Source organism: Nicotiana sylvestris, chromosome 8, assembly GCF_000393655.2.
Source record: "Nicotiana sylvestris chromosome 8, ASM39365v2, whole genome shotgun sequence".
NCBI classification, from domain to species: Eukaryota; Viridiplantae; Streptophyta; class Magnoliopsida; order Solanales; family Solanaceae; genus Nicotiana; species Nicotiana sylvestris.
Genome location: NC_091064.1, coordinates 218,677,314 through 218,698,261, shown reverse-complemented (window position 1 = coordinate 218,698,261; position 20,948 = coordinate 218,677,314). Strand labels below are relative to the sequence as shown.

Below are 20,948 nucleotides of genomic sequence, written 5' to 3'. Positions count from 1 at the left end.
TTCTACATCACATAGGCTTAAATATCGACCCTATATGCTCAATTTGTAAAGGAGCTAACGAGTCTCTAACTCACATTCTCTTCGAATGCCCGATAGTCAATGGCTTTGGGGAGGAAGTAAGCCCACAAAACCAAACTCCGAATTTCAACTCAGATCATTGGCTTATGAAGCTCAAAGAGTGGACCATTAATGTGGACCACCTAAACGTCACTTGGAGTGAATTCTTCCCTTTTGCCATCTGACACCTATGGCTTAATAGAAATAATAACCATTTCAATAACCTCTGCAAGCTTCTTGCCCTAAACCTTGTGACGATCTGTTGTATGGAATACAAATACACCGCTTTATCTCCTACCAATAACATAAACACTTCACCAATTACAGTTAAATGGGGCTCCATTGTCAACTAACCTAAAACTCAACATTGGCGGGTCTTTCACAGTAGGGGTGCTTATCGGGCGGATGGGGCAGATAATTACACTTAACGGTTCGGTTTAATAGTTATTGGATTATAAATGTAGTATTCTGCTAGCCATCCAATAAGACAACGAGCGGATTGGTATTGGATTAATAATTATCGGGCGGTTATCGGGCGGCTTATCGGCTAAACCAAATAAAAAAATTTGAACAATCATTCAATCAATACTAAGACTACACATACTGCCATACACATATTAACCAACACATATTTCTTTCGTCCTTATATTCTCACATGACATTCACTTTATAGTTTACACACCCCAAATACATGCAAGATTTACCTTTTTCATATAACAAAATTAGCTTCTTGATCAAAGGGATTATTAAATAAAGAGACGACAAACATAAGATACTTTAAACTACGGTGGAGATAGTAACTTTATGAGAGCAACTAATTAAATTTGAAGAAGTTATTTGATGCTGCTCATGCATGTTCTCTTTTGAGGTGTCAAATTTCATAACATACAATACGGAATGGTCATTTTCACTTTGGTTATGGAGTAAGTAATTGCTGGTGTAATTTATTTTTTAGCACATCTGCTTTCTATTAATTGCTTTTGTACTTGTCTCAGATCCTTTGTGAAAGCGTTGTATCAATTTTGTCCATTCCTTGTTTAGTTTCTTTATGTTTTGGATGTTTCAGGGATGCACATCTTTTATTTCTTTTCTCTATTTTTCTCAATATTTTTAAATTAATTAATCTTTTAATAGAATGCATAACACATGCACATTATGGGCACTCTCAATTACACATACATCCCATTTCATCAATACCAAGACTACGCACTATCATATATATATATATTAACTGAATTTGTAAAACCAGAAAAACACATTAGTTCAGTAATCAATTGAGAATTAAGAAATATAAATTAGGGATTTAGCCATTTAGGGTTTTAATAGTACTTTATATACATAGGGGTAAAAGTGTAAATATAAAAATTCTTAACGGATTAACGGTTTACCCGATAAGAAAATCGAGTAATCCGCCCCCAAACCATTAAGCCGTTAGTTATAAAATCTCAATCTGTTCCCCATCCATTACCCCGATAATCCGATACCATTAAACCAATAAGCCATCGATTAGATTCGGTTAACAGTTTCGGTTCGGTTTTGAACGGTCCTATTTCACAAGCTGCTATAACAAAGGAGGAATCGCTGGAATATTTAGGGATAAATCCAGTAATTGGATCTTGGGCTATAAATGGCCCGCTTATGGCTACACCCCTATATACATGGAACTCATTGCGCTAAAAAATGGTCTTCTTCTAGAAAAAAATAACAATTTTAATAACTTAGAAATTGAAACTGATGCTACTGAAATACCACAATTACTTTCCTATAATAACTGTTCTCACTACTCTAACCTTGTTAATGAGTGCAGATTGCTACTGAAGTAGCTGGAGAACCCAATGATCAGACACAATTTATGTGAAGGGAATAGACTCGCGCACTTTTTGGCAAAAGAAGGGTCAAAACAACCAAGCAATACCCCCTATCAATAATGCTCCACCTACCAAATGTTTGTTGGAAGCTGCTCTAGGAAGATAAAGCTGGGACAACTATTACTAAGCTAGTATCTTCCAATATTCTAAACAATCTAGCCGAGCTTGTGAACACTAAGGCCCCGTTTGGCCATACATTTTGGCAACGTTCTTTCAAATCTTTTTTGAAAACATTGTTTGTTCATAGATTAATGATCTATTTTTAAAAAATTTCTGAAATTATTTTTCAAGTTCCCAAAATCTAGTTTAGGGTAGATTTTGGGTGAAACTTGTTCTCCCACTCACAAAATTTTAAATTTTTTCAAATAAAATGCATGTCCAAATATAGTTTCAACTTCCAAAATTATTTTTCAAAACTACTTCAAAAATTAATTTTTCAAGTTTCAACTAAATCTATGTCCAAACGCCTGCTAATAGTTTTTGTAATATGATTAAGCAAGACTCGTGACTCAAGTGTTTTGCCACAACGGAGGCACCATGTATATATAATGCAACTACTTAATTATAATATTTATTTCGTCGTTTCAGGAAAAAAAAAATATTTTCTATCTGGAAATAAAATTAGAATAATTCATCCATAAACACATCCATTTGCCTTCTCTTATACGATTTCCCTTCCCTTTCCCGCCCTAATACTGAACGACGCTTTCGAAAAAGAAGCATCTTTAACTTCTCAAAATGTCTCAGCCGATCGCCGTGGACATTCTGTCCGACGACGACGACGACGACGCTGTCAACAGCGCCGATTATTTCTCCGTCAACCAAAACGACACCGTTGATCTATCGACGCCACTGGCAATTCCGTCCAAGAAGAAGCAAAAAATTGAGGAGTCGAATACTAAATTGAAGCCCCCAGTCCTCATCATCGACGATGACGATGATCCGACACGATTTGAACCCTCAAAGTCCACTCCTTCATTTGTCGCTGATACCCCATTATCTGATTTTTCCAAACCCGATGTCTCATTTGTTAAATGCTCATTTGGTTCCTCTTCAATTTTGAACCCTAAGTCTTTCGGTGAGTTCGATATTTCCTTTTCTTTTACTTTTTGACGGTTTTTCATTTGAATTTGAGTTGCTTGAATTATGAATTATTGGATATTTAAGCTGTTATTGAAGCAATTATCCTGAAATACCACAATGTTGGACACTTTGGTTTGAAAATAAGCTTTTATTTGTTTTTGGTCTCTAAGTGATTATTTAGAAAACAATGTGAATATCTGCAATTTTGGATTTGGTAATATTCCATGTGATATTTAGTTTAATTTGTGTTCTTTTTGTGATGTGTTCAATTTCAAAAAATATAAAGAAGTAAACACACCAAGAAAGCAAGGGGATTCAACGTGTAGTGTGTGTGTGTGTATATATATATAAGAGAATTACCTATCTACACAGTCTAAATTTCACAGGAAAGGGTCTAAATTGACTCACCTTGGACAAGGGTAGCACCACCCCTGAATACGTTATGCACTTTTGCATATTGAGTGATCACTATGAAACCATTTTGAATTGGTTATAATTATGAACCGTATTTCACTTGAAGTTTAGTTGACCGTGAATCCCTTATTAGACAAATTATTGGTTTTTGGGTCTTTTGTGGTTATTAATTAATGTGAAATTCTAGGATACCGGACACTTGTCACTGAATTTAATTAATTCTTGTATATGGCTCTTTGGAGACTTAGGTTGTTATCTTGAAAAGTATTCTGAATTTCTGCTAATGCTGTACTCTGTTAACCTCTCTCTACATGCACTGTAGGGGTAAGGTCTGCGTACTATCTACCTCTCCAGACCCCACTTGTGGGATTACACTGTTTTTTTTTTTTGTTGTTGTTGTTGCTGTACTCTGTTAACCTACATGCCAACTTCTACATTCCTTTGTTTATTTTGGGTGGTTCGGAATGATTGCTGAAGGCTTGGTTGTAGATTTTCTCTATCACTGAGATTTCTGTTGCAATTTGTGTCTTTGAGTCTTATTTATCCGAAGCTTGGGAATTTATGCATTCAATAGTAGACTTCCTTTATTAAAAAAAAAAAAAAAAGGAAGAAGGGAAACAAGTGTTGATGAAAATAGTTTCTCCTGCAGGTCTTGATTTGACCCCATCCATGGTTGCTGAAACACCGGCGTCGGAGCTTTTAAAATATAGTGTCCCAATAGTCAGATGTACTAAAGCTATTACTGTTTCACAGAATCGCTCTTCGTCAAATTTAGACCACCAAAACGATGGCGGTAAGTTTTCAATTGGCCTAATTCAAAGTTATTATTGAATGCCGAGTATTGTCACATCTGATTTACCACTATGAAGGGACTTCTTTTCTTGGGTTTTAGATTAGTGTCCAAGAGGCAAACATCTGACACCAAATCTTTTCTTCTATGAAGAAGATAATTAATTCCCATAGCAAAAGTCAGAGATGGTCTAAATCCCAGCAATTTAAATTGAGAAATAGCAAAAATTACAAGCGACAGAAGAGCTACAGCAAAGGAGCTGTATTATGCAGAGAAATATGGAAAAGGTCAGGGAAAAAAATTGGGAGAGTTCATATATAGTTCTTTACGAGAGATTTGTGTGCAGGTCAACTGTGCAAAAACTCTAAAATGCATAGGAAATGAATTATACTCCATGATAATTTGGAGAAGGTGTAATACGTAACAGTTAATTTATGTTAGTATCCCAGTTAAATCATTTGGTCCTTCTGTCATTAGTTAACGTTATAACATCAGTCATCCTCAGTTTCCTGATTTATATTCTTTATTTGATGATAACTGTTACTCCATTATTTTATAGTGATGGTTTTGTCATCATCGTTCGATCCAGAAGCTTGACCATTAGGCGTTAGTTGATGTATCATGGGCATTATAGTTGCTTTTCCTTCTAGGCAGTAGGAGCCTACAAGGGCAAGTTGGGGCTTAAGCTTTCATATTATTATATAAATGAGCATTTCCTGGCCCTTCTGGAACATTGCTTCTCCAACTTTACTAGTTAACTGTATAAAGAACATGAAATGGTGCAAATGCTCGGGCGAAGTAGTTGATCGCCTTCTGATACATTGCAAGGTGGCCTTGGGTCTCTGGAGGATGGTCCTGAACTGCTTTGGTACACAGTGGGTAATTCCAGGTACTGTCAGAAATGTGTTGCTCAGAAGGCTGTCAGAAGTAGGATCAAAAGACATAGGGCTTGGAAGGTTGCTCCGCTAGCTCTCATGTGGGTTATATGGAAGGAAAGAAATAGGAAAGCATTCGAGGGGAATGAAAATGATCTTGTACATTTGAGGAATAGCTTTTTTTCTTTGATTGCTTTTTGGTGCATCCTTGAGATTCCAATTTGTATAGATGATCGAGTATCTTTCATAGAGAGTCATGCTTTGTTGCAGATCCTCTACTTTTTGGTATACCTCTTGTATACGGGAGTTTTTATCCCATTGATTAATAAAATTACTTACCTTATATTAAAAAAAGAACATGAAATGCATTTACAGTATCTCTGGTCTGCCACCAGAATGTGACTTAAATTAAATGTGCCACATTCCAGTCACAATCTGTCCTTAAAGAGTCAAACCTCTTTGCCCAGTGTGTTTACCTGTTTCCTTTGGACACATATCATGTTAACTAATAGTAGCAGACTTCTGTAATTCTTCTTCATAAATGGACGAGTGGAAGTTCGGTTTGCTCTTCGTGCTGCATCACAATGACTGCTCCTATGAGTTGTGTTGCTATTCAGTTATTGTGCACCAAGGCAGATTCTGCGTGTGCCTTGAGTCGAGGTCAGGCATAATGGTTTGAGCTAGTCAGGTGTATACCTCATATGTATTTTCCTCCAGTGCAAGAACAGGACGATTAAGGGGATATTTTGGTCTTAATACATATTTAGTTTTTACTAAAATGGGCACATTGGCATATGGATTAAGTTTATATGAAACAGTTAGGAAAACGACAACCTAGCTCTCATATACTTGTAGAATTCTTCTCATTTGCTGGTCTAATTGGGTATCCTATTTTCTGGGAGTAACACTTAACAAAAGAAATGTCAATCCTCAGAGGATTCTCTTATGCCTCAGGGTTTTGTCCATACCTTTCCTTGCACAGGTGGACTGATATAACTCAGAAGGGCTTGCACCACTATTTTGGTAGATTTTGTTTGAAAAGATATATTTTATAGATTTGCCTTTATGAAAGGTTTTTTCTTATGCAGTTCTTTGACTTGAATGTGCGGCTCTTCTGAGATGTAAGCTTTTCTTCAGGTATTGATGGACTAATTTGTTTGGAGTCTGATAATGAATCTGAGGATAGTGGCAAGCTTGTTTCCTGGAATGAGGAGGAGAAAGTTTGTTCCACTAAGGCAATTGTAAAGGAGACAGAATTGAGCTCCAGACCTTTTAAGTCCACAAATGGTAAGCTACTGTTTTCTAATCTGCTGGCTAAGTGACAACAGATGTCTTTGCATCTTATCGTCACTTCAATAAGAAAATAAAGAAGTAATTTTTCCATGCTGGAATTAACATTCATGGTATACAACTGAGACGAAAAACTGACGAACAGGTAATGACAATTTTATGCGAACGGCAGTTGATGTTTCTCATCGATATTTGATTGAAGCTGGTCCTTCTCTGGTGTGTTTCCCTGGTTAAAGTTTATTGTTTTTCTTTCAGTATTTGCTTTTTCTGCATAGCAATAATTTTTCATTCCCTTGTTCTTCTTAATATGAATAAAAACATCCCCCTTCTGCAGCTCCCCGCATTTTGTCCATGTGTGCCCCTCAAAATGAAAGGCCAGCTTTCAATGGGAGATTGAATTATGGTTGGACCATTCCTTGGAACGTGCATCATTCAAAGAAGATTGTAAGATTTTTGCGTGGGTAGCACGAAGGAAGAAGAGAATAAAAAGAAAAGCACATGCTCGATTAACTTTAAAGGGCTTCTGGTACTCTAACTACTAAATATATCACTGGAAATTAAGTTGATTGGACATTTGTTCAACTTTATAAGCTAATAAAGATACCCCATAATTTGCTTCAGGCCTAGGAATATTTTGGGTGTGTGTGTGTGTGGGAACCATATACTGCCTGTAAATTGGAACATGAATAAGGGAGCGAGACATAGTTGTGGATATTCAATTTCAGCTCTATTTGCTTATTGCCAGAGCGTAAACTGCTTTTCTATCGTTTCTCAAGTTAAAGTTTGGGCTCATTCTTAATTAAGAACAGATTTTACTGTTTTAACTCTAATGCGAAGTTCCTCCAAATTTCAGTCAAATTTACTTTTTATTGTGCTGTCAAATCTCATTTTGTCGGACTAAAATAAAGTTTTAATTGAATAAAATGGGATTTCAAAAATGAAAAGAGTCTGTGGAAGGAAAGAGTAGTCGGTTGACAACATCAGCAACGAGAAGGTTAGATTGAACTGGAGAGAGAAAGAGAGAGGGAGAGAGAGAGAGAGAGAGGGAGGGAGGGGGTGGGGGAGCGAGCGAGAGAGAGAGAATAGGTAAAGCTTTCTTACATTGGACACGTCGAAGGGACGCAATACCTAAAGCCTTGGAGTACAATAATTTTGCCGCACCAGTAAAACGGCTGACTGAGAGGGAAACAGAGTAACTGCGAGAATGAGGTGAGAGGGAGAGATTGAGGAAGAAAGTGAGGGGGAGGTTTAGGGCTGTTGAGCATGGAGGACCTGAGGTGGAAAACAGAAAGCCTAAGTGCTATTTTTTCCAGAGAATAAAATATGGAAGAAGTCCTTCATGAACAGGTTTTTTTCCCCCTAGTTAAGCTTCACTTAGGAGAGTTAGTTTTGTTCGTGAACCACTCATTTCATTTAAATACAGCTACCTGTATACTGCAAATATCCAAAAGGTTCAAAAGTTACTTCTGAGGGTTTCTTTTCTTTTTTTAAAAGTGATCAGAAGAACAGAAGAGTTTCAATCTAATATTAGAGATCTATGCACCCTGAAGAGCAAATTCATATCCAGGACTATAGGGTGCATATTCTGCCAAATGGAGAACGCATCTTGAGATCATAATTCAATCCAGAGATATGCTTGAAGGATGCGCTCAAAAGCATCGTTCTTAACATATGTTTGTATTTTTATCTAGAATTTCTTTTAAATTCTCGAAAGGCCTGGTCTCTACGTAAATTTTGACGGTCTAGTTTGCTTTCAGGACCATGGTCATCCTGACGACGAAAGTGATATTTTGGAGTTAAACGATGACATCTCAAGACCGAGAGGTAAAGGCAACGGCAAAGGCAAGAAAAGTAACACAAGCAGTGTAGATGGAGTGACAGGGAAAACGAGGATGTCAAAGGAGGAACGTCTTCGCCTAAATGAAGAAAAGAAGCAGCAGAAAGAGGTAAGTCTTCCCAACAAAAACCTATTTATTTAGACGAGGTTAATTAGTTATGGCATATAATCTAGTGTTCATTATATAGCGAGAGAAATTGCAAAAGGCGGCCCAGAAGGCTGAAGCTGCAGAGATAAAAAAGCGAGAAAAGGAAAAGGAAAAGTGGGAAAAGGGAAAGTTTGCCCATAAGTCTATTGTAGCTCACATTGACACCAAAGTTGTGGAACTAGGCTCGATCGGAGGTAGATTTTGTTTTTCTGTTTGTTTCTCCCTTTCTCCTTTGTCCATTATTATGCATTACAACTGTCTTACATGGTTATGTTGTCAAGTCAGGTCATTTGCTATCAAGGCTTGCGGAAAAAGGTCTTTCCTTCCGAGTTTCATCAAATCCAATTGAAAAGTCTATTGTGTGGTCAATAAGTGTTCCGGAGGAAATATCAAAGGTAATTTATTCTTCAGAATCTTGGCAGATTTCAGTTAGCCTGTCATCTCGAAGCACCTTTTTATAATTGCTTTTTAACGTGTCAAATATTTAACTTTTGTACACATTTAGCTTTAGTAGAATAATAATAGTTTCACAACTGACTGTATTTGGTGCTCAAATATGTACATAATTATGTGATATCCATTTGAATGATGATTATCTTTGCAAAAGCAAATTTCTTTTTCCTTATCTGGTAATAAAATTTCATGTTTAAGGTTACACACTCCTGTAGAGACCAAACTCCATCAATTCAACTCAAATCTCATAATACCCAAGTTTTAATATTGCAATTTAACCAACAACAACAACAACAACAACCCAGTATAATCCCACTTAGTGGGGTCTGGGGAGGGTAGCGTGTACGCAGACCTTACCCCTACTCTGGGGTAGAGAGGCTGTTTCCAAATAGACCCCCGGCATCCTTCCCTCCAAGAACTTCCCACCTTGCTCTTGGGGAGACTCAAACTCACAACCTCTTGGTTGCAATTTAACCAAACCTTTTATATATATGCGCATGTATGTTTGTGTCCAACATTACAATTTAACTCAAACCCCTATAGAGATGTGTGTGCATTTGTGTGTGTGTATGTCAAATAAGATGAAATACCTTGTTATTTTGAAGCTTTGTGGCTGTGGCTCAAGTCCAAATGGGTGTTGATATCCTATTACAGCTTGTGGAATTAATGCGGCTGGAGGGTTTTGGTGGCACCAATTTGCTGGCCAGCCTACAGTTTTCTCCCAATTCTCCTTTTTCTTTCTTCTGTTTCTCCTTAAGAGTTGCTGCAGATGCTCTCCCTCCCACAAATTCCCCTTTGTTTAATGTTTCATCACATTCACATTTGTGTGTTTCGGCCCACTATACTCATTTCTTCACCCCCCCAACTTTTTTGAATCTAAACGAAGAGAGTAACACTTACATCCCAAGAATAACGTCGGATGTCCATTGGGGTTAGAAAGAGCTTAGTTTGTCTTGCTAGTCTCTTATTTCATTCTTTTGAGCTTTCCATCTGTCGTGTATGATGGCAATTGTATGCTTCTGCTGCTACAGTTTCAAAGTTTTTGCATTGTTTCTATCTAATTCTAGCCTTTGCAATTTTTTGATGTCATTAGACTCTTACTCTGCGCAGATTTCATCAGAAGTTATCAAAGTTCCATATATATTAATCATATGTGAGGCCGAGGAGTTTTGCGACCTCGTGAATAGCGAATCATTGATGAGTCATATTTCCCGTGTTCAGCGCCTTTATCCTCTTCATACAGTCTGTTACCTCACAAACAAGCTTATGGCATACATCAACAAAAGGTTGACAATACTTGTTTTTGTCCTTTATTCCAACTCTTTTTCAATTCTAAGCTTGTTAGTTTTCCTTGGTTCAGACTTGTGTTCTAAGAGGCAAACAATTTGCTAACAAAGAGAAGAGAAGAGACGAGACAGAGAGATAAAGCCCTGCACAAACGTTGAAAAATCTGCTTTTCTTTTTGCCGCAAGTTCTTTATATTTGTATCTTAAGTGTCTGAACTAAAATAATACCTGAAATATAGCTGAACGTGCAATAAACTCCTACATAAAAATGTGCATCAACATCTTTGGAGATGTCTCATAGTTCACCTGATGCATGCAACCAATCATTTTGGATGACTTAGAGAAGGCATGCTTGCTAGATTAATGTTTCTTGAACATGCTCCATTTGATGCACATTGAGGCAGTGGTTAAAGGTACTACCAAATGTATTCCTGCAAAAGGTACCACAATGGTACGATCCATGGTTCGAATAATTTCGTCGCAGACCTCATATAAGCAAATTAATGTGTCCAATTTAAATTTTTAGAGAGGTGGTCACACAACTCAACATGGTATTGCAGCAGACAAAGGTCTTGGTTTCGAGTATCACCCATTATCAAATAGAATTTTCATGTGTCTGGTTCAAGAAAAGATTCAAGCTCGCATGTGAGGGTGAGTGTGCAGACCTAATGTAAGTAAATAAACGTGTTTTCTCTCCTCTCTAATAGCTGAAGCTTTTAGAGAGGCACACGCAATTCACCTAATTCAACGAGCATCTAAAGCTTTGATTCAGTTTGAAAGTGCTGAGATGAAGTAGTCATTTGAACTGTAGTGTAACCTTTTCATATGCTAATGCTTTTAGTGAAATTTTGATCATCTGCCATCATGCATTTCAACTTATCATGTTCAAGAGCTACTATTTCTTGAGCCGAGGGTCTACCGGAAACAACCTCTCTACCTTCTCAAGGTAGGGGTAAGGCTGCGTACACACTACCCTCTCCAAACCCCACTTGTGGGGTTACACTGGGTTTGTTGTTGTATGCTTAAGAGCTACTATGAAGGAATTTCATATCTATCATCCATAATCATCTGTGACAAACTGGGATACTTGTTTAATGACTGATAATTGTTACTGCTATTGATGATAGGGAACAAGGTCAATACAAGGACCCTGCCAATCATATTGGTTGGAAACGGCCACCTATAGAGGAGGTTGTTGCAACACTTGTTCTAGTAATTACTGGAAATTTTTAATTGTCTGATTCATGTAAGCTTGAAATTCTGGTGGTATTCCTTGGGTGTTGAGTTCCTCCTTTTCTTTTTGGGCAGGTTCTGTCCAAGTTAACAATTAATTTCGTTAAGGTGCATTCAAGACATTGTGTTGACGAAGCTGAATTAGCTGAACATGTAGCTGGGCTGACTTACAGCTTAGCTTCTTGTCAGTTTAGGTATGTCAAAGTCATATCTCAGTGAACTTGAATTCTTGGACAATGCAGTGGATCCAATATATGCGAACATCTATATAATATCAATTTGTTAGGCTTGTTAGTAATTTGACCATAAAATTTGGGCTAGTTTAGAGTGAAATACCAAACTGAAATGTGAATTTGTGAGTCCTTGTAGTACTATCTTTTGTCTACTATACTTTTACTAATTAGGAAAGACCAACCTCTTCTTTAGTATGTTGTTCTCGGAAGGAAAGTGTTCTGCTCATATTTTTTCATTTCTTTTTGGGTGGGTGGGCAGGTGGTACAGGGAGTCTCCTTGTTCACCTCTACTTAAGTAAACATTGTGGAAATGAGACACTGAGCTGCAACAAGAGGAGCTAAATCCCAGATTAGAAGCCCTGCTACGAGTCCCACAAAAGAAAAAGGGTGAAAAGAGCTGCACTATCATGCTTTTAGTTACATTAGACAGAACTGGTTTCTGCTTAAGTGCTTTCAAAAAAGATAAAAATTGAGAAACTTAATTTATGGAATTGGTTTCTGGTTGAGTTGCAGTTGAACACCGTTCAGCCAAATATCTAGTACTCCCTCCGTTTCAATTTAGACGAGGTAGTTTGACTCGGCACGGAGTTTAAGAATTTTTTATTTTTTGAAACTTGTGGTCTTAAAAGCTTAAGGGGTAAAAGCTTTGTGGGGCCATGACATTTGTGTGGTTATAAAAGCTTCTCATTAAGGGTAAAAAGGGTAAAATGAAGAGTTTAAAGTTAAATTATTTCCAGTGTAGATATATGTCATTCTTTTTGGAACAGACTAATAAGTAAAGTGTGTTATCTAATTTGAAACAGAGGGAGTAGTATTCAGTATTTGACTTGACTCATTAGATTATGGTTATAGACTATTTCACATTCATAAGACATGCAAGTGAGCAAACCTAAACCAGGAAGAAAGAATGCCGCTATAGCCATATAGTTGGCTTCATAAGGAAATATAAACTCGACATAATTTTACGTATAACTAATACAACATTCGCTTTGCAACATAAAACGCTACATTTTATATATAATCACTACATAACTATTAATACATTTGATTTTCGGTATACAACTCTGCAATAGCTAATGCAACCTTTTCTTTTTGGTATTAAATTATTAGTCCTAATATAACTTATGCAAACATCTATATATTGTTCCAGGGGATGTAAAATGTGAACAAAAATAATATTATGTAAATACAAAATGCTGTTAAAGTAGGCAATCCCTACATGACTATTCTTGTACTATTATTCATCGTATAATAATCCCTACATTATTATTCACTGAATAACAATTCTTTCGTTATTATGGTATAACTCTCCCTTTATTGGAGTCTGGGAGCAATTGTCAAGTTGTCTCCGTGGGACCGATATGTCACGGGTTCGAGCCGTGGAATCAGCTACTGATGCTTGCATCAAGGCAGACTGCCTACATCACACTCCCTTGGGGTGCGGCCCTTCCCCGGACCCTGCGTGAACGCGGGATGCTTTGTGCACCAGGCTGCCCTATAACTATCCCTTTATGATAATCCTTGCATAGAAAATACTTGAATCAAGTGACACCTTAGCTTAATGCTTCATAATCTGGGAACTGGATTTCATGTTTTTTTTTTTGTATTCGCTAGTTTTAATAGATTAATCTAGACCAGTGACCTGCATTAGAGTCATTATTTTCTCTAATCTTCGTACTTTGGGCTGAGACTGTTCTTATATTGAAAGAATTCAACTCGTGCTCAAAGAGTCTTAATAGTTATCACAAGGTAGAGTCAGGGTTTGGTATTGCTTTCGACTGTATCTTCACAATAGTAATATCCTATAGGATAACTAGTTTCCTCCAAGTTTATTATGGTGTTTAATAACTAATTTATATGTCAAAGTGCTATAATCAATGTTTAATACTTAATAATTAATAATATTTAAGAAAATTAGTCTAAATGTCAATATGGTGGAGAAATTTTGCTTGTATATATGGTTACCCTGATGTTGAAGATAGTATGTTAAATAATTGCATAAAAAATACAAGTTAACATTGACCTTCAAGAAGTGTTCCAAGTTCCAACACCTGTGCTTCCTTATGATTGGCTTTGTGTCATTGAAACTACAATTTAGCTACAGAAGTTTAGCCCCAAATGCATCTGTGATGTACATATTACACAAAGTGTTTGGGATAATTAAGTTAGTGCTAACATGCCAGGTTTTTAGGTGACACGACAATCAATACTCTCTAACAGATTAATGATTTGTCAAAGAAACTTGTATTCAAGTTAAAAATTTTGGAGTATGTTATTGAGGAGTAAAGGGTGGCCGATAACTGAAGGAGTTTTTCAAAGCAAAATACTTTTGAAGTTTATAATGGAAGGCTATCAAGTCCTGGTTCATCTCCCGAAGAGGGTTCTATGTACTTAAAGGGATTGGGTAAGGGGGCGGTACCGGGGGAAGGGGGTTCCTTAAGGGGACTGAGGCTAAGGGGAATTAAGGGTACAAGGTAAGAGAATTTTTTGGGGGTACCATACCGCTACCACTACCAGTCATGCGGAGGAGGGAGGTGAGGGGTGGGGGGATACTTAAGGGGACTGTAAGGGTAATTAGGGGTATTTTTAAACTAAAATATAAAAAATTGCTATATTTAAATACACATAAACTTTAAGGGATGGAAAAAATTCAAGGCTATGAAGTGTCTTTTATTTTATTTAATGCAGTGTGACATTATATTTCTAATACCAGTTACAAGTATTTATTTGTATTTCAATACTTGTAAAAAATAAAATTACATATTTCTTTTGAACGATTTACGTAATTTTTCAATAACTTTTCGTGGTTTTTCGCTTTGAATTGGTAACATTTGTTCTTCTGCGCCCCTGCCGTCTCCGGTAAATAGTATTATATTATAGATATTGTCATCTTCTTGAATTATTTCTGAAAAGGCAAAGTTTCTTCTCTCGCTTTAATCTAATCTCTGAATAAAACGGTAGCCCGTGCTCAGGTAAGGAGACCCCCCTATCCCCCATGCTATTCATTCTAGTGATGGATGCTTTGAGTAAAATTATGGATCGAGCGGCGGGCGGAGGTTTCTTGAGAGGATTCTCAGCTTCGATCGAGGTGCCCAGTGCCTGAAGAGTCTCTCATTTGCTTTTTGCGGATGACACCTTGGTTTTCTGTGATGCCAATATGGATCAATTGACCTACCTGAAGCAGGTCCTGCAGTGGTTTCAGATAGTATCAGGTCTCAAAATCAACCTCGGCAAGTGTGAGATTTTCCCGGTGGGTGAGGTTGCTAACATTGATGCTTTGTCTTATGTTCTCAGATGTAAGGTGGGCTCCCTTCCCACTACTTACCACTTACCTGGGTCTCCCATTGGGCGCTACGCATAAGGATACTACGGTTTGAAATCCAGTGATCGAAAGGGTTGAAAAAAGATTAGCAGGCTAGCAGAAACGGTACTTGTCAAAAAGCGGAAAGGAAGTGCTCATTAAAAACACTTTATGGAGTATGCCCACCTATTACTTGTCCCTGTTGCAAGCACCTGTGAGCATCACAAAAAAACTGGAGCGGCTTTAAAGGAATTTTCTATGGGATGCAACGGATGGAACTAGAAAGTATCATCTAGTGAATTGGCAGACAGTCATTTCCCCAAAGAAGTGGGGTGAACTTGGAGTAAAAGATCTTAGGGTATTCAATAGAGCTTTGTTGGGGAAATGGCTGTGGATATTCGGGGTAGAAGAGCATGCTCTATGGAGGGAGGTCATAGTAGAAAAATACGATTTCACGGGAGGGTGTTGGAGGACCAAGGCAACCACAACACCTTTCGGGTGTGACATGTGGAGGAGCATCATGAAGAATTGAGAATCCTTCAGTGGCAACATCTCTTACAGGGTGAGAGATGGAAGGAGAATCAGCTTTTGGAATCATAGGTGGTGTGGAGAGGATACTCTGAGGGTCTCCTTCCCCCACGTCTTCAGAGTTTCAAACTAGAAGGAAATGATGCCTCAACAGATTCGTAAGGAGCATGTAGGGGGTAGTATGAGACCTCTCATTTAGAAGGAACATGCAAGATTGGGAGATTGCGGAGCACCAAGATTTATTGATACTGCTATATGGGCGATCCTGAACCTTTTTGGTGTTCAATGGGTGATGACAAGCATTGTAAAGGAAGTGCTATATAGCTGGGTTGGTTTTCGTAGAAGAAGAAAGCAAAAGGCGTGGAAGTTCGCCCCGTTAGCTCTCATGTGGATAGTTTGGAGGGAGAGAAATAGGAGAGCTTTTGAGGAGATTGAGTCTTCTTTTTCACATCTTAAGAGTAGTCTTTTATCTTTGATCGCTTTTTGGTGCACTCATATAGCCCCTACTTGTATAGAAGATTAGGTGTCTTTTGTAGAGAATCATGTTCTGATGTAAATTCTTTACTTTTTGGTATACTTCCTGTATACGGGAGTTCTCTCCTTTTGTTTAATACAATTTACCTTATCTTCAACTTTAGTATTTGGTTGAACGCTGAGCAAACAAGTAGCAAGAGATGATTTTTGTGTTGCTTCAATTTCTAAGTCATGTAAATCGTTTCAATAAGTTTATGTGCACCAACAATTTTGATTTGAGGGTGTAATACAACGATGTAAATACCAAGAATAGGAAAAATACTTTTAAAATTTTTCAACCATTATTTGAACACCTTGAGTATAACTAGATATTCATCTTTATTTTTTCTCTCTGTGTACAACTCTCCGCCGTCGTCAACCGCTTCAATTGCCACCGGAATATTCCCTTCACTACTGTACTCTCATTTCCCGATTTCTCCTTCATCCTCACAATTTGCATCATTTTCCCTTTCTTTTATTCTTGTTTTCTCCTTGGTTAATTAGGATTGTGTAATTTTTTTTACAAATTTCAAGAATTCAATTTCTATATACGAGTTTCGTGCTTCGTCGGAACCCTAATTTACTTCTCGTATCGAGATATTATCTTTGCAAGAACACAATTGTTGAAAAGATCTGCTTTCTTGTTACAATCTTTGAACTTCAGTTCAAACTCCGGTGAACTTTCAGTGCAAACTCTGCCGCGTAAAGTCTTGGTGATCGTCGCCGGGAATTCTTCGATCGTCTTCAATACATCGGGTTTCAGTCTCATTTTTTGTTGAATCAATCCGATTACGTACGGTTGCTGATTTCGGGACGATCAACATTTCATTCTTGATTCCTCGGTCAAAACATCAATTGGGAAGATTTCAATTCGAGTTCTCTCTAAAGCCGCCATTATTGCTTCCCCTTGTTCGTTTGCTATCCAGGTTCTATTGTTCCTCTATTGTTTTGATATTCTAATAGTTTGTTCTTGAATCTTTAATTAGTATTTGCCCTAGTATTGTCAAATTAATTGCATTAATGATAGCTTTGCCTACTTGTTTATACTGTTATCTACCTGTTAACATCTTTCTTTTGAATCTTTTATTTTGGATCTTTATTGCATATTTTCGTTGTGACCTTTAGTTGTAGATTATAGCCCCTTTAGCTATTGTATTGTATTTCTACACCTATTTTCTTGTATTGTATTTTATTCTTGTTTTATTTCTCACCTGTTTGTCTGACCTTTAGTTGAGATTATAGTTCCCGTTACTTTATTTTATTTTTTCATTGATTGCTTTTTCTATCTTATCTATTAGTGTTTTAAGCTTAAGGTTTCATCTATCCATTTTAATTCTGTGTTTGCATAGGTGTAGTTTCTTAGACGTGGTAGCTTCATTGTTCTAGTGCCTGCTCGTGTTACTGTTCTCGTAGTAGTGCCTTTGAGTTGTTTTTAGCTCTCGGGTTCGTAGCTTGTAGTCCTTTGTTCCCGCTACTTGTTCTTAGTGGTAGTGTTTACCTAATACCTTTTGCTTATAGTGGCGGTAGTGAACGATGTGAGAGTGAGGTCATGTCCTCGGATGGGGCTGGGGTGGGGTCCAGGGGTGGGAAGGGGGGTAAGAAAGCCTCTAGGCTGAGAGTTAGGTCTTGGAACGTTGGGACGTTGACGGGGAAGTCTATAGAGTTAGGTAAGATTCTTCAGAAGAGGAAAATCAACATAGCGTGTGTTCAAGAGACTAGATGGAAGGGTACTAGGGCGCGAGATGTAGGAGGGTTTAAACTATAGTACTCAGGAAGCACTGGGGGTAAGAATGGGGTAGGTATTTTAGTTGACAGGGACCTTAGGGAGCTCGTGGTCGAGGTTAGGAGGGTAAATGATAGGTTGATGAGTATCAAGCTGGTAGTTGGTGGGTTTACTGTAAACGTGATTAGTGCATACGCTCCTCAGGTAGGTTTGGACCAAGAGGCCAAAAAGCAATTCTGGGAGGATTTGGACGAGATGGTGCGTAGTATTCCGCACATAGAGAAACTGTTCATTGGCGAAGATTTCAATGGCCATATTGGGGCTAGTGCTAGAGGTTATGATGATGTGCATGGCGGGTTCGGTTTTGGGGATAGGAATGAGGGAGGGAATTCACTGTTGGATTTTGCTAGAGCTTTTGATTTGGTTATAGCTAACTCGAGTTTTTCGAAGAGGGAAGAACACCTGGTCACTTTCCAGAATTCAATAGGCAAGACTCAGATTGATTATCTTCTCTGCAGGAAATGCGATAAAGGTTTGTGCATGATCACGCCCAACTATGCCTTATAAAAAGGACTAAGCGGTTGTTGCAAATATAATCCGGTTTACAAGTCCGGAGTCGAATCCCACAGAGAACTAAGGTTTAGCTACATATGTTCACTATCACCAAGAAGACAAACTTGAACAATTCCTAACTTATAGATATTTAGATTTTTGTGTTTAACTAATTAACTAACAAATTAAAATAGTAAATTAACAACTAAAGATACTAAGGGTTAGAGACAAGATTAAGGAGGTCTAGAGTTATATTTCCCCAATTATCGGAATCCTTCCCGCTATGTCTTCTATAATTTCGCCTAAGTATTCTCTACCGATCATGAGCACTTTTATTACCGTAAATCTCTCCCGAGTAATCACGACAATTTACTAGACGCACTCTCCCGAGCTACGCTAGCTGGCTTTTAATACAGCTCACTTCAGATCGCACCCAAGGCTTCGTTATCCCTAATCCCGCCTTTAAACCCTCAGTTATTGATCCCTCATATACTCTAGGAGTGTTGTTGTTCAACAACTACCTAAATATGCACTCTCTCCCGAGTTATGCATACTAAATAGGCACAACTAATTGAGGATCCTATCAATTAACTACAACAAGAATGTAGTTGAACAAAAATGAGATTATACTACGACTCAATTATATAAAAATATAACAAGAATTTATCCTACAAAAGATTCCATCAAAACCCTAGATAACAAATTAGCTATTCATAATAGTATGTAAAACTACAATACTAAAAGTCATAACCAACAATGAAAATAGGAAGAGGAAGGAAAAACTCGTAGAAGAATTCCCCGCCTTGCTTCTATTGTGTCTCTGCCTCCTTAGGTCTAAAATATGTCAAAAGTATGTCCAACCTCCTCAAAATAGCGTTTTTACATGTATTTATACCAAGTAGGGTTGGGCTCAGACTAAAAAAACCTTTCTTGCGCGAACTAGGAATGCGGCGCGTTAGTGTATTTTATCAGCAACCTCAACTTTTCGCATCAGGCAGCATTTTACACTGTTGCGCCGCGCCTTGCGGCGTGGCAGTGTAATTTTCTCAGAGTGAACTTATTTCGTCCTCTTTTAACATCCGGACTTTGTACACGACCTCCGAACACGATCCCGACTTAATGTATTGGGCTTTTACTCAGACTTCAAAGCTCTAAATTGATCAATTTAGCTCCAAATTAACTTTTGAACTCAGGATCACTTCCTGCAAAGCATAAAACACGTACTAAGTGCAATTCACTATCATTTGAACTCAAACGCACGTAAAAAATGCAGTCATTGGCATGTAATACTATGGCTAAAATACGGGTTTCTAACCTAACATTAGTGCTGCAAGGTCATCCCAAGTGAGCACCTCACGACCCTACATAGGCTCCTAGTTATGGACCTGGAGATCAAGAGGAGTAGGAGGAAGAGGGTGGGGTGCAGGCAACCTAAGATCAAGTGGGGTAACCTGACCAAGGACAAAGCTCAGGAGTTGGGGGATAAGTTGTTGGCTACGAGGGCCTGGATGAGTAGGGGGGACGCGTCTAGTATGTGGTTCACAACTGCGAATTGAATTAGGGTAGCTGCTAGAGAGGTCTTAGAGGTAACGAAGGGCTCTCCTGGGGTCATAAAGGGGACTGGTGGTGGAATGAAGAGGTTCAAGGTAAAGTGGAAGCTAAGAAAGCTGCTTATTTGAAGCTAGTGGGGAGTACAAACGAGGAGGAAAAAAGGACTTATCGGGAGTGTTACAGAAAGGCAAAAAAAGAGGCGAAGTTAGCAGTTACGACGGCTAAGAACGCGGCGTTTGCTCGTTTGTACGGGGAGCTCGGGAGCAAAGGCGAGGACAAGAAGTTGTACCGGTTGGCCAATGTGAGGGAGAAGAAAGCCCGCGACTTAGACCAAGTCAAGTGCATCAAGGACGAGGATGACAAAGTATTGATGGACGAGGCACTTATTAGGAGAAGATGGCAGACATACTTCCATAAACTGTTGAACGAGGAGGGGGATAGATGCATTGTGCTGGGTGAGTTGGAGCACTCCGAGAGTCGGAGGGATTTTGGGTACTATAGGCGGATTACAGTAGAGGAGGTGGAAGGGGCGATGCGTAAGATGTGTAGGGGCAGAGCGACGGGGCCAGACGAAATCCCGGTGGAATTCTGGAAGAGCGTGGGGCGAGCAGGTTTGGAGTGGCTCACTAGGCTGTTTAATGTTATTTTTAAGACGAAAAAGATGCTCGAAGAATGGAGGTGGAGTACGATGGTTCCGCTTTACAAGAACAAGGGTGATATCCAAAATTGCAACAATTATAGGGGTATCAAGCTGTTGAGTCACACTATAAAGGTTTGGGAGAGGGTGGTGGAGGCCAGGGTGAGGAGGTGCGTGTCTATTTCCGAGAATCAGTTTGGATTCATGCCAGGGCGTTCGACTACGGAAGCGATTCATCTGTTAAGGAGATTAGTGGAGCAGTACAGGGAGAGGAAGAAGGACTTGCATATGGTGTTTATTGACCTTGAGAAAGCGTACAATAAAGTCCTGAGGAAGGTCCTGTGGAGGTGTTTAGAGCCTAGCAGCGGCGTACATTAGGGTGATTAAGGATATGTATGATGATGCTAAGACTCGGGTGAGGACTGTGGGTGGTGACTCGGAGCATTTCCCTGTGATGATGGGGTTGCACCAGGGATCGGCTCTTAGCCCATTTTTATTTGCCTTGGCGATGGATGTACTATCGCGACACATCCAACGGGAGGTGCCTTGATGCATGCTATTTGCCGATGATATAGT

At 38.5% G+C, this 20,948-nt stretch overlaps 1 protein-coding gene across 3 annotated transcripts in view; it reads left to right on the top strand.

The window, feature by feature from the left end:
• The first annotated feature begins 2,540 nt into the window (after positions 1-2,540).
• Positions 2,541-20,948, top strand: part of LOC104232666 (crossover junction endonuclease EME1B-like) — a 33,084-nt gene continuing 14,676 nt past the window's right edge. Inside the window, exons 1-10 of one of the 3 annotated variants that reach the window (XM_070155577.1) lie at positions 2,541-3,003; positions 4,072-4,215; positions 6,225-6,374; positions 6,523-6,593; positions 8,135-8,323; positions 8,403-8,556; positions 8,648-8,757; positions 9,926-10,101; positions 11,229-11,292; positions 11,410-11,528. In XM_070155577.1, coding sequence (XP_070011678.1) covers positions 2,664-3,003; positions 4,072-4,215; positions 6,225-6,374; positions 6,523-6,593; positions 8,135-8,323; positions 8,403-8,556; positions 8,648-8,757; positions 9,926-10,101; positions 11,229-11,292; positions 11,410-11,528 — 1,517 coding nt within the window. In that variant the 5' untranslated portion in view covers positions 2,541-2,663. The remainder of the gene's footprint in view (positions 3,004-4,071; positions 4,216-6,224; positions 6,375-6,522; positions 6,594-8,134; positions 8,324-8,402; positions 8,557-8,647; positions 8,758-9,925; positions 10,102-11,228; positions 11,293-11,409; positions 11,529-20,948) is intronic. The other 2 variants (XM_070155576.1, XM_070155578.1) reach the window with 2 other exon arrangements.